General features: G+C 43.6%; 4 protein-coding genes across 4 annotated transcripts in view; 3 read left to right on the forward strand and 1 right to left on the reverse strand.

Moving 5' to 3' along the window:
* The first annotated feature begins 2,910 nt into the window (after window positions 1-2,910).
* Window positions 2,911-3,573, forward strand: LOC149279586 (histone H1.3-like). Its single transcript, XM_089501015.1, has one exon. It carries the CDS (start codon window positions 2,911-2,913, stop codon window positions 3,571-3,573), a length of 663 nt encoding a protein of 220 aa, XP_089357141.1.
* A 496-nt stretch (window positions 3,574-4,069) lies between these two features.
* LOC149279587 (histone H3) lies at window positions 4,070-4,480 on the reverse strand. Its single transcript, XM_089500898.1, has one exon. The coding sequence runs from the start codon at window positions 4,478-4,480 to the stop codon at window positions 4,070-4,072; it is 411 nt and encodes a 136-aa protein (XP_089357024.1).
* A 795-nt stretch (window positions 4,481-5,275) lies between these two features.
* On the forward strand, window positions 5,276-5,587 carry LOC149279588 (histone H4). The gene has a single exon (XM_089500978.1). It carries the CDS (start codon window positions 5,276-5,278, stop codon window positions 5,585-5,587), a length of 312 nt encoding a protein of 103 aa, XP_089357104.1.
* A 4,012-nt stretch (window positions 5,588-9,599) lies between these two features.
* LOC149279589 (enoyl-CoA hydratase, mitochondrial-like) overlaps window positions 9,600-13,025 on the forward strand; it is a 34,391-nt gene continuing 30,965 nt past the window's right edge. Inside the window, exons 1-4 of the mRNA XM_089500917.1 lie at window positions 9,600-9,660; window positions 10,130-10,288; window positions 10,884-11,011; window positions 12,637-12,736. Of these exons, the coding sequence (XP_089357043.1) occupies window positions 9,600-9,660; window positions 10,130-10,288; window positions 10,884-11,011; window positions 12,637-12,736 (448 nt within the window). The remainder of the gene's footprint in view (window positions 9,661-10,129; window positions 10,289-10,883; window positions 11,012-12,636; window positions 12,737-13,025) is intronic.

The raw sequence follows: 13,025 nt of genomic DNA on the forward strand, positions 1-13,025 counted from the left end.
ACCCGGCCAATTCAGTTCACCCATCAAATCATACATTTAAAAAAAAAAAACAACAGACAACCCATGGACATTTAACACGCTAGCATTTTAACTCTTTCCACGCAAGAATTGTCTCTGACACCGGCCAAACCATTCTTTTCCCTGGAAATGTTGGCCAGTAATATATAGTGGAGGTGGGGACCCCATTGTATTGTTAATCACTTTAATGGCCCTATTGCCCCTGGGAGTCCAAATTACCCAGAGTAAGGGGGCCGGTTCTGTAGCCGTTGTAATCCAATACCTGACTGTTTATGTTAATGTTCGCTTTGCTGGCTATATCTAGCCATGTGTGTAAAAAATAAAGTGTTCTTCATTTTTATATACCCTACACTGCTAGTGACTGGGGAATCTGGGAAGGGAGTGTTGTCCAAGGCTAAGGGAGCACAAGTCAGCGGAGGTAGTCGGTCGTACTAGCCAGCTCTGTGACATTACTGACATGGAACGACAACATATTTTCACAGGAATGCAGGGGTAACTGGGGCCTGATCAGAGAATTAAAGAAGAGTCTGGGCATCTGTCTGCCTTTACTAACTATGGCATAACTTTTACAGTAAATCAAAGAAATAACATTGGGAAGCGACAATGAATATATATATATGACATTATCAAATAGAATGCACAATGCAACAAATACGCCACAATTATATAATACTGTAACAGAATACATTAACATACTCTGCAGCACCGTATATAGTATGTCAGTGTAATTTATTTATCGAACAATACTACTACTCTGAGCCATCACATATAAATGGAACTAACTTTATTTATATATATAATACGTTGCTGGTATAAATACACATTATGAGGCCAGGAAGCGGTGGGAAGGGGCCCCCTGAGTGGCAGTCCAGAAGCTGTGGGAGGGGGGGACCCCAAGTAGCAGTCTGGAATCCTTGGGAGGGGGGCCCCCCCGAGAGGCAGTCTGGAAAGTTTCGGAGGGGGGGATCCCAAGTGGCAGTCCGGAAGCTGTGGGAGGGGGCCTCCCGAGTGGCAGTCCGGAAGCTGTGGGAGGGGGGGCCCCGAGTGGCAGTCCGGAAGCTGTGGGAGGGGGTCCCCCAGTGGCAGTCTGGAATCCTTGGGAGGTGGGCCCCCGCGTGACCATCAGGAAACTGTGGGAGGGGGCCCCCGCGTGACCATTCAGAAGCTGTGGGAGGGGGGCTCCCAAGTGGCAGTCCGGAAGCAGTTTGAGGTGGTCCCCCCCATTGGGTGGCCTCCTAGAATCCTTGGGATGTGGGCCCCCAAATGGCAGTCTGGAAGCTGTGGGTGGGGGCTCCCGAGTGGCCTTCTGGAGGGGGGGCCGAGTGGCCGTCAGGAAGCTGTGGGAGAGTGGCCCCCGCGTGGCAGTCCATCATCCGAGTCGCCGTCAGGGAGCTGTGTGAGCTTTCTCAATCCGCACGGAGAAGCGTCCCCTCCTGTTACGTGACAATTAAAGGAACGTTCGGCACCCTCTCCTCGCCGGCATTCATTTATCACAACAACAAGTCAATGAACGCCTGGACAGCTGCCAAACCGCAACCAATCAATACACCGGGACTGCTGCCAAACCGCAACAAGGACACCGGGACTGCTGCCAAACCGCAACCACTCACCGGGACTGCCGTCAGGTAGTAGATGGCTAGATAGTCCCTCCCCTGTCTCCGTATTGGTGCCGGCTGCTGAAGAGGAAGCCCCGCCCTCTTAAGTAAGTCTGGTGCCGGCTCACCCTTCGAAGGGCTGATTACAGGGCAGGGGGAGGCGGGCACGCTAGTCCTTGTCAACTCTGCTGCTCTGGGCCCCCAATATTAACGTATAGTCATAAGTCAGTCTGTGTGTTACTATACAGAGGTCAGGGGGTTTTGTACAGAAGTCAGGCTGTGTGTTATTACACAGAGGTCAGTCTATATGATCATAGATGTAAAGCTGTGTTTTACGGAGTTCACACAAGCACACACACACACACACACAAACAATTCACAAGGATCTTTCCTGTTATTGTCCCTTTCTAGTTCTATACACACGCACTCACGTTAAAGAAATAGTATATACATCATTAATACGCAGTGGTGCATGCACACAAACACATTCTCACGCATAACCCTTTCCTCACTGACGTATGCTCACGCGCTAATACACACAAACACACTCTCGCACATAAAACGTCTTGATAAGACAAAACCTAATCTTAATAATTACTTTTATTATTTTGAATAATAAATAAATAATATAATACGTTAATAATAAATAACCCCTAAGTAAACTCCTGTCAACTACGAGTCCTAAGACCGGCAGGCAGCCAGACACTAGCAGTAGAAATACAATTTATTTTAAATTATTTAATTGATTATTATTATTATTTAACAATATTCATAATTTTTTATGTTATTCTTTAATGTATAAATATTAGGCTATTCTTAATATAATAATTAATAAGAATTAATGATTGGGTTATATAAATTTATAGATTAAGTTTAAGGGTAAATTAATCTTTAATAGGTGATATTAAATAATTTATTTTATTAATTATCTGTATTCATTATTTTATTTATTTATTATTTCACACCTCTTGGCTGGCAGTTTTTGGTTTTTTTCGGGGTGGGGGGTCTGCACGGTGTAGGAAATTCAACTGCTTTGAATTAGAAGTGTGATGAGACGTTTACGCGCAAACGGTATATTTTCCTTTCAACCCCTCCCCCCTTCCCCTGAATGCAAATCCAGCGATGCCCCTGCAGCATGGGGAGGTTTCAGAAACGGCGTCCAATCATAGACTCGCAGGCTACCGCTCATGAACCAATGAATGTGCGTCAGCTTGTCTATAAAAGCCAAACTTCTGGCGGTTTAACTCCGTGTTTACGTGTGATTGCAGCTCTTTCGTGGCGGGTTCCAAGCATTGAGATGGCCGAGACAGCTCCTTCCCCGGTGCCTCCGCCGGCAGAAACCTCTTCCAAGAAGAAACAGCCGAAGAAGCCGGCAGCTGCAAAAAGCCGTCCTGTGAAGTCCGGTCCCAGTGTCTCCGAGCTTATTGTTAAAGCAGTCTCTGCGTCCAAGGAGCGCAGCGGAGTGTCTCTCGCAGCTCTTAAAAAAGCACTCGCTGCTGGCGGCTACGACGTAGAAAAGAATAACAGCCGCCTGAAGCTCGCTCTCAAGGGTCTGGTGTCTAAAGAGACCCTGATCCAGCTGAAAGGAAGCGGTGCCTCTGGTTCTTTCAAGCTGAATAAGAAGCAGCTGGAGAGCAGAGAGAAGACATCAAAGAAGAAGGAAACTCCCGTAAAGCCTAAAAAAGTAGCCCCTAAGAAGGTTGTGAAGTCGCCCAAGAAAGCCCCTGCAGGAGTGAAGAAAAGCCCGAAAAAGATCAAGAAACCGTCGGCCGCTCCCAAGAGTCCCAAGAAGCCTAAGATTAAGGCGAAGAAAGCTGGCAAGAGCCCAGCTAAGAAGGCCACAAAGCCCAAGGCAGCCAAAAGCTCCTCAAAGCCCAAGACATCCAAAAGCCCCTCAAAGCGCAAGGCAGCCAAAAGCCCTGCTAAGCCCAAGGTTAAAAAGGCAGCCCCCAAAAAGTGAGAAGGGGGGGGGGTGGGTTTTGGAGCGCCTCTGGTGTGTGCTTTCCCACTTAATTCTTCACACAAAAGGTTCTTTTCAGAACCATCATATCCTCCGAAAATGAAAAAAAAGCGTTTCATCACCCGGCCGCGACTATGTGGGCCACGCGCTGAAAGTCTAGCCCCATACTTGTGTGTTAAGCGTGGATTGACATATTCGGCCAGCGGTCTCGCTCGGAGCCCTGTCCGTAACAGAATAGAGATAAGGGGCGGGCTTAAAGATTGTGCTTTGCCGTTACTCGTTACGCCCAGCAGGGGACTCGGCCGCTTAACGGCTCGCTCGGTAGTGGGATAATGGTGTGAGAAGTTTCAAGCTTGGCCGCGAGCAACAGGGTTGATTTCGTGCATGCGAAGGGAAACACAAAACACAAGCTCGTTTGAGTGACAATGTGGTGGCTCTTAAAAGAGCCTTTGTGGGAGGACGAGGGGGAAACAGAGTTCGCCCACACCGCGTTTACTTAGGCACGTTCACCTCTGATCCTGCGAGCCAGCTGAATGTCTTTTGGCATGATAGTAACCCGCTTAGCGTGAATAGCGCACAAGTTGGTGTCTTCGAAAAGCCCCACCAGGTAAGCCTCGCTGGCTTCTTGGAGGGCCATAACAGCAGAACTCTGGAAACGTAGATCGGTTTTGAAGTCTTGAGCAATCTCACGGACCAGCCGCTGGAAAGGCAGCTTTCGAATAAGCAGTTCCGTAGACTTCTGGTAACGGCGGATTTCCCTAAGCGCTACGGTGCCCGGGCGGTAACGATGTGGTTTTTTCACGCCACCGGTAGCCGGAGCGCTTTTCCTCGCCGCTTTAGTCGCCAGCTGCTTCCGAGGAGCCTTTCCTCCGGTGGACTTACGGGCTGTCTGCTTGGTGCGAGCCATACTGATACGTGCGGACACGATTCACCGACGGATATAATGTAACTAACGATTCTGTGGCCAACTCAAGCCCTTTATAGAGTAGCGGTAAATGTGATTGGATACGCTTAATCACGCCCATCTTTTTCATAGGCTAGGACGATGGTTTGAAAAAGCCAGCCTTTGATCAAGAGACTTCGGTGTGGAGCGTTATCTTTTTTTTAATTTATTTAAATTAAATGCTCGAATCGGTCATGTATTCGTGAGCTGCGGTTCTTTATTTTTTTTATTTCTTCTCCTCTCTTTTGTTCAGCCTCCTACCTAGTGAACCTGTGTACTGGCTGACCGTTAACAGCGATACGGCGACAGCTAAAAGCCCGCCTTTATCTTGGCCGCCGTTTGGCGTTTATTTACAGCGATATGCTGCCACCTAGTGGTAAATGAGGGATCGTCGAAAGCGATCACGTGGAGGTGAGGGAGGCAGAAGCTTAACGTACGTCATGCAGTAGAGAGGTTTGATTAATAAAGGCTAGGCATCTTTGAAAGCAGACGCGGGCTTGGTGTAGGGAGTGGCACAAAGGAGGTTGGTTTGAATTGTTCATATCCGGTTTCCTTTGATTTTCCTAAATAGCCAATCGGTGTCTGAGGCACGCTTGGAAGCTTCTCCAGCCAACCAACGTGAAGCATATATTCAAAAAGCAACGCCCCCTTGAGGCATCATGGTGCGGTTCCCTATCAGGTCCGTCAAGTACGTATAAAAGAAAGCGGGATGGCCGTAAGCGAGTATTGTGCTGTGGAACTCGTGAAGTAAGCGTGATCATGTCTGGCCGCGGCAAAGGAGGTAAGGGACTCGGAAAAGGTGGCGCAAAGAGGCACAGGAAGGTGCTTCGGGATAACATCCAGGGTATCACCAAGCCTGCTATCCGCCGTTTGGCTCGCAGAGGAGGCGTAAAGCGTATCTCTGGGCTGATCTATGAGGAGACTCGCGGTGTGCTCAAAGTGTTTTTGGAGAACGTGATTCGGGACGCAGTCACTTATACTGAGCATGCCAAGAGGAAAACCGTTACCGCTATGGACGTGGTGTATGCCTTGAAACGCCAAGGCCGTACTCTGTACGGTTTCGGAGGTTAAGCTTGTTAACTCGTCACCCTGAAACACCCAACGGCTCTTTTCAGAGCCACCCATACACTCTCTTAGGCTATGATCATGTTGTCCCCATGTCTGCCCGTGCTTTTCTATACACCTTGAAATAACCAGCTGAACAGTGGCTGGGTCTGGCTATAGATTGAGCTACTGGCAGGATCGGCGTGCTGGGAGTTGGGCCCGTTTGCAGAACATGTGCTGGGATCGGCAGCTAGTGTCCTCCAAAGGCTTGAATGGGGGCTGTCTGGCGGTGAAGGGGTTAATCTCGGGAGTCCCAGGCAGCGGCGGGGAGCGGAGGCATCCTGGATTTCTGTCAGTCAGGGGGGCCCAAGAGTTGCCGAGCGGTCGTTTTCAGCAACCGCTCGGCACCCCTTGGGCCCCCCTGACTGACAGAAATCCAGGGCCCGGTCGCAGTCGCGACCCCGGTAGTTCCGCCACTGTGTTATGAAATTTGAATAACGCCACAGAAAAGCGCGAGCCTCCCTGGGTGTATCCAATGCGCATGCGCGAGAAGCGAGCGGCTGTCGTTAGGTAAAACGCCACAGCAGTCGAGATGGCGGGATTACGCAGAGGGGTCGCTCGTCTGACAGGGCTTGTTTTTCACAGTCGGCATCAGGTTTACCGGGTGAATAGCGCCGGTACGTCCACAAAACAATATATAAAATACATTTGATGATAATTTTATTAAATGCTCAAAGTTAACGAGAATAAGGCGTTATTGGTTAGGGGTGAAAAAGTTGTGCGAGTTATGTCATATTAAGTAGAAGTGCTGGGTATAAAATACTGTAAATAACGTTAACGCCAATATATATTTTCTCTACATAAATGTAATTTATATCATTTATTAGTATTATTTTTAATTTATAATTCATATTTTAAGATATTGCAAATTATGACTTATATTAACTTTATAATTTTGTTATTATTTTTTTATTTAAGTTTATATTAAAATGTATATTTTAAAAATATCGTAAATTATATTTTATTCATTATGAGTTATATTTTTATTTTTTTAATTCAGTGTATACATTATAATTTATCTTTTACAAATATTGTAAATATTATTTTATATTTTTAATGCTAACATATATAAACATTTTTATATTATAAATTAGAATCTGGAGGACCTGTCTATATGAACATTTAATATAATATATTTAATATATCTTTATATTATATATATTCATATTTTCTAAGAAAGCAAAAAACACGAAATTCCACGTGTAAATTCAATAAAAATGAATATAGTTCTTCCCAAAAGTAAGCAGCTCCCAGCGATACTCGTCCTCAAAGAAACGAACGGCAGATCGTGGAGCGCAAATACATGGGGGAAAAAAATCAAATACAATAATAGTGCGATATGTGGAAATAAAAAAGACTTTAATATGGTGTAAGATCCACTCACAAGCGGGCCGGATCAAATAGGCTCATCAAAAGGTTCGGAGAAATGTTTGTGTTTAACCCCTTGGCTGCTAAGCCATTTCCCACCCTGGGTGCTAAGCTGGTTTTCGGCATTTTGGTGCATTTCACGTTTATTGGGAATAAACTATGAAAACCATATATTGTTGTTTTTTTTCAGCACACCCAGCAGATTCCAAATAGGCCTTTTTGATACGTCTACGTCTCATTAGGTTTGCAAAATAAAGCCAAAAATGGGGGGAAAAGTGTGTTTGTTTTTTGGGGGTTTTTTTTTCTTCCGACTCAATAAAAACTAGTTTGTAATTGTATTTTTCGAAAACTCTAATATCAAAAGCTGTGTTGCTAGATATTTGTAGCAGGTAACCGGTCTAAAATAAACAGAAATTGACAACAGTAGACTGTGTTTTTCTAATATTTTATTGCTAAAAGTTCAATTTATTAGACTATCACTAAAGACATCTTTACATTTAATGCATGGCCGCCGTCTATTAAACAGCTCTAGCTGCCCGGGATGTTAAAATATGCCAACAAAACTATATATTTTTAGAAACTACACCCCCAGCCGCAGCAAATGAGGTCTTATTTGTATCACAAATCTGCCGTGCACAGCAAATAAGTGAATATCACACTTATATTAAACAAAATATATTAAAAGAGACAAGTTCATTTATGTCTCCAGTCTTGTGCTACTAATACATGCAGCCCCTCATTTGATGCGCCAAGGGGTGTAGTTTCTGCTAATGTATACTTTTTGTCCCATAATTTAACTTCCCAGCTGCCTAGAGCTGTCTAATTGCAGGCATCACCCCTAAAAGTTTTAAGACAATTTTTCTAACAAGATTGTCAAATCTGCCATATCTGAAGTTAAAGAGATCTAGACATCTGGGAAGTTAAATTAGGGTACATAAAGTACACATTTCAAGAAACTACACCCCTTGGAGCTTCAAATGAGGGGCTGCATGTATCTCTAGGACAAAATTTGAGTGTAGGGCTGCAATTATTGGGCTGATTATTTTTTCGATTAATCGGGTAAAAAAACAAAACAATATGCAAATGTTTCGCTTATTTAAAATAAAAACTTATAATTTACAATGGCATTTCACGATTTGCCTTCTTATTTTACTGACATAATAATTAAAGCCAAGAACCCAAAAAAAGCTTTCCTAGTAAATATTCACGTAAACTGTTTTTGTCCAGTTGTGCGCATCTCACCCCAGCTTGCCTCTCTATCCCAGAAATGCCTTATACCCCCTATATGCTACTCTGCCCCCAGAAATTCCTTATACCCCCTATATGCTACTCTGCCCCCGGAAATGCCTTATACCCCCTATATGCCACTCTGCCCCCAGATATGCCTTATACCCTCCTATATGTCAGAGATGCCACTGTGCCCCCTTATACCTCCTATATGCCACTCTGTCCCCTAATATGCCACTGTGCCTCCCTGATATGCCTTATAGCCCCGTATATGCCACTGTGCCCCCCTGATATGCCTTAAAGCCCCCTATATGCCTTTTACCCTTGAAATGCCACCATGCCCCTTATGCCTTTTACCCCAATATGCCAATGGCTGATTTTAGTAATATTTAAAGTTCATCAGGATTTCAAAAATTTCTTTCCTCTACCATTGGGTAAATTTAACCCCATGATCAAAGGAATCATGGGGTTAAATTTTAGTATCGGCCATTTTTAAAAAGGGAATGTGACTTTTCATAGCTATATGATCACTGTGGTAACATTGGCTACCACAGTGGTCATTTTGCTAGAATACTTAAACTTTTTTTTTTTTTTAAAGTTACATTAGTTTATGTTTAGATCATTTAATTTGGGGGTCTCTGGGCAATTTTGATCTTTATTTACCTGCCTTTAGAGACCCCCAAATCATTTTTTTTACATTTTCATTTTTTAACTTAATATTTTTTATTCTTTCTTTTACAAGCCTTATACCGGTATGGTGAGTCGTTTACCTTTCCGGTATATGTTGGGGGTCTGTGGGAATTCCCGGCAAGGGAGGTTGTTAAAGCACATCGTGCAGATGTGCCGGCAGCGGAGGCTGTTTACGCTCGCATTGCCGCTGCCGGTGAACGTCTGCGCGATGCGCTTAGACAACTAAGAGTAGGATGCGGGGGATCTGTATCCTAACCCCGCTGCCTGCCCGGCGCCCAGAACTGCATGTCCCGGGCGTCGGGTGCTACACCCCGAATATAGGCCGCACCCCCACTTTAAAGACTTAAAGTGGGGGAAAAAGTGCGGCCTGTATTCGGGCCAATACGGTATATACACCTTGATTCATCCCATCTATGTTCCTAGCCACTGTATACGCTATCAGCCATGCAAACTTAAGAAACACAGACCATCAAAAGGACTAATGAATAATAATATTATTTTTAAGTTATATTTTTATTTGTGACTTTTGTGGCTCCGAAATGCGAGACCGAGATCCATAAACAGGAAGACGGGTCATCTGTCGTTTTTGCTCCGTTAAGTTTCTTCAAGTGAATGGCGTCGTTCTGTCCGTTTTCCTGTATGGGAAGGTATAATCAGGAAAGGAAGCCGCGTGACCGCGAGATAATGACGCGTGATGACGCTGTACGCTTTTCCTCTGCACGTACGAGATGACGAGACGCCGGACAAACCTGGAAGTAATTACTTATAAGAACGGACCGACGAGTTCATATTTTATAAAATATTAACTTTCAGCCCAAATTTTTTTCTTCCCCAAATGCTGTATAATTTATAGATATTAAGTAAGAAATTGGACAAGTTTCTGTAGAGTGTACACACTTTAGCTTCTATTATTATTATTATTTATTGTTTTATATAGCGCCATCATATTCTGTAGCGCTGTACGATGCTAGTTTATTATCTGTTCAGTCCTGGAGTAATAGATCAGGAGGAGTATATATAATGTATGGTTAGATACCTGCCAAGTGTGCTTTTTTGGGAGAGACAGTCCCTATTTTGATGACCCATAAGAATTCATAATAATGGCCCATGCTTCTAACCACCCCACCCCCGCCAGAAAATTAAATCTGCGTTCTTGCGTGGCGGGTCCGCGGGGTCCGCAGCTTGATGGAATGACGTATATATCTTTTACATGTCCCCCGGCAGGTCCGGGCTATCAGTACATATTGGTGGAGCACAAGGGCGAGAATGAGAACATTTTCTGCGATGCCATGATGACAGAACTGAACCAGGCCCTGGACGCTTTCGAAGAGGACCCGCAGGTCGGGGCCATTGTGATCGCAGGAAGCAAGAAAGCCTTTTCAGGTCAGTGACGTCTACAGCCCCCTCCGTTCTTTACCATAAGAGCAGTAAAGCTCTGGAATGCTCTCAGTTGCCACGGGTGACGGGAATGCTTTTAAAGGGACAGACACAAAAATTAAATCAGAGTCCCGTCTCCGCTGGGCGCCGTCCTGGTCCCCTATACCAGGAGAATCTGCTGGCGCTAAACGTTTAACGTGGGTTCCGGAAATCTCTCTTTTTTCCAGGCACAAAAGCAGCAATAAATATCTATAATTTATGTTTGAGTGTTTATTTAGCCACCTGTGACACATTAGTCTTGTTTACAGTGGTTCACCGTTCCGTTTAATATGGTTTAGTTAGCTGATTAGAAATCAAAAGAAGCGGATATAACATTAAAGCGAAGAATTAACGCCAATAAGTACTTTCCCATAGTACCAATAACTTTACTGAAAGGGTGGTAGATAAGTGGAGCAGCCTCCCACCAGAAGTGGTAGAGGTTAATACAGCGAGGGGATTTAACCATGCATTGGATAGGCATATGGCTCCTGAATCTAGACGGGGGGCCGGATGGGCCTTATGTGGAACTTTTACATTTTAATGCTCTTATTTACTATTCCAGGTGGAGCCGACATCGAGGAGATGCAGAACCGGACGTTCCAGGAATGGTACAGCAGCGGCTTCCTCGCTCACTGGAACCACATCTCTTCTATGAAGAAGCCCGTCATCGCGGCTGTCAACGGATACGCGGTGAGTGGGGGGGGGGGCGCGCCATACACTGCATTATGTCTGTATAGCCACGCAGTACCTACACATAGAACATTAATTAAAGTGGGCCTATGTATAGTGTATATGTGTGTAATTATATATATATATATATATATATATATATATATATATATATATATATATATATATATATAGGACTGCAACTAACGATTATTTTCATAATCGATTAGTTGGCCGATTATTTTTTTTTCCGATTAATCGGGCAAAAAAAAAATATATAGAATTTTTTTCTTTATTTAAAATAAAAAATAATTTACATTAAGATGTGTCATTAACACTTTTTTCTCTTTATCACAATGCCATTTCTCTATCCACCTTCTTATTTTACTGACGTAATAATTAAAGCTATATTTTAAAAAGGTACAAGAACCCAAAACACATTATTTCTCAAATTAAGTTTTACCAAAATACCAAAAAAGGTTTTACTAGTAAATATTAATTCATGTAAACTGTTTTTTCATATTTAATAAAAACTATGATTGAGAAAAATGCCTCTTTATATTTTATTTGCCAACCTGCTCCGAGTTATGCACATCTCACCCCCGGCTTGCCACTCTGCCCCAGACATGCCTTATACCCTCCTAAATGCCACTCTGCCACCCTGATATCTCTTATACCTCCTATATGCCACTCTGTCCCCCGATATGCCTTTTACCCCCGATATGCCTAATAGCCCCCAGTATATGCCACTCTGTCCCCTGATATTCCACTGTGCCCCCCTGATATGCCTTATAGCCCCTATATGCCTTATACCCCCCCTATATGCCACAATGCCCCCTGATATGTCTTATACACTCCGATATGTCTTATATCCCTGATATGCCACTGTGCCCCCTGATATGCCTTATACCCCCCCTGATATAAGAAAAACTGACAGCGCTAAAATAGGTATAAAAATATATGCTTTCAAAAATATAGATAATACACAATAAAATATAGATATATATATAAATATATGGACAATGCAAATAATCAAATATTACAGCAATCAAAAAATAAAAAAACACAAATTAAAGAATGCACATAATTAATAGATCCCGAAAAAAATTCTACCTGCCCCACCAGGGGTTAATATATCAACAGAAGAAGCGCAGGGCAAATAAGCATAAACATAAAAATAATACTCCAGGCTTAGCTTACCCAGTGGTGCTTATTTGTCCCGTTTTTCTTCTGTTGATATATTAACCCCTGGTGGGGCACGTAGAAGTGGAAGTGAAGGGAAGTGGCGGAGGTTGTGCGTTTTGCACAGACCCCCACCAGCTGAGAGAGGATAATCCAGGTCTCCTGCAGCGCTGCGGGGGATCTGGATTCTAGTGTTATAATCCGATCTCTATTAGATTTCGGATTATAGAAGGAGGGGAATTTTTCAGAGCATTTGGTCTGAAAAAGCCAATTTTATAAATCGATTCAACTAATCGATTATGAAAATCGTTGACAATGACTTTAATAATCGATTATCGATTCTATCAATTCTTTGTTGCAGCCCTATATATATATATATATATATATATATATATATATATATATATATATATATATATATATAGTTTTGATTTCTGACTGTTTTTCCTTTTTCCTCCCCATAGTTTGGCATAGAATTTGAGTTGGCTATTATGTGTGACATTATTTATGCAGGAGAAAAGGCACAGTTCAGGCAACTAGAAATTTTATTGGGCACCATCCCAGGTACTGTGTCTGTTACCCGGTCTTCTGACCAATGTCATTGATTCATTTATGATTAAAGATAATATAACATTTTGGACCCCCCCCCAAAAAAATCAGGAAAGTTACCATATATGGGAATTTCCCAGGGCCGGTCTCCGCTCCCTGCTCTTTGTGGGTGGGGTGTTGGGGAGGTGTGGCCAGCTTTATTACGTGTTAAAGGGCTGGATTGGGTGGAACCAGGCAGTGAATGGGTAATGCCAAGCACATATGCCCCGCCCCCAACACACACACTAAGCGAGGTAGGCTAGCT

This window comes from Sceloporus occidentalis, unplaced genomic scaffold, assembly GCF_023333645.1.
Source record: "Sceloporus occidentalis isolate IW3139 unplaced genomic scaffold, rSceOcc1.0.p SCAF_161, whole genome shotgun sequence".
Taxonomy (NCBI): Eukaryota; Metazoa; Chordata; class Lepidosauria; order Squamata; family Phrynosomatidae; genus Sceloporus; species Sceloporus occidentalis.

Bases quoted from the DNA above. Each gene is read 5' to 3' on its own strand.
- LOC149279586 (XM_089501015.1), top strand. From the start codon at position 2,911: ATGGCCGAGACAGCTCCTTCCCCGGTGCCTCCGCCGGCAGAAACCTCT.
- LOC149279587 (XM_089500898.1), bottom strand. From the start codon at position 4,480: ATGGCTCGCACCAAGCAGACAGCCCGTAAGTCCACCGGAGGAAAGGCT.
- LOC149279588 (XM_089500978.1), top strand. From the start codon at position 5,276: ATGTCTGGCCGCGGCAAAGGAGGTAAGGGACTCGGAAAAGGTGGCGCA.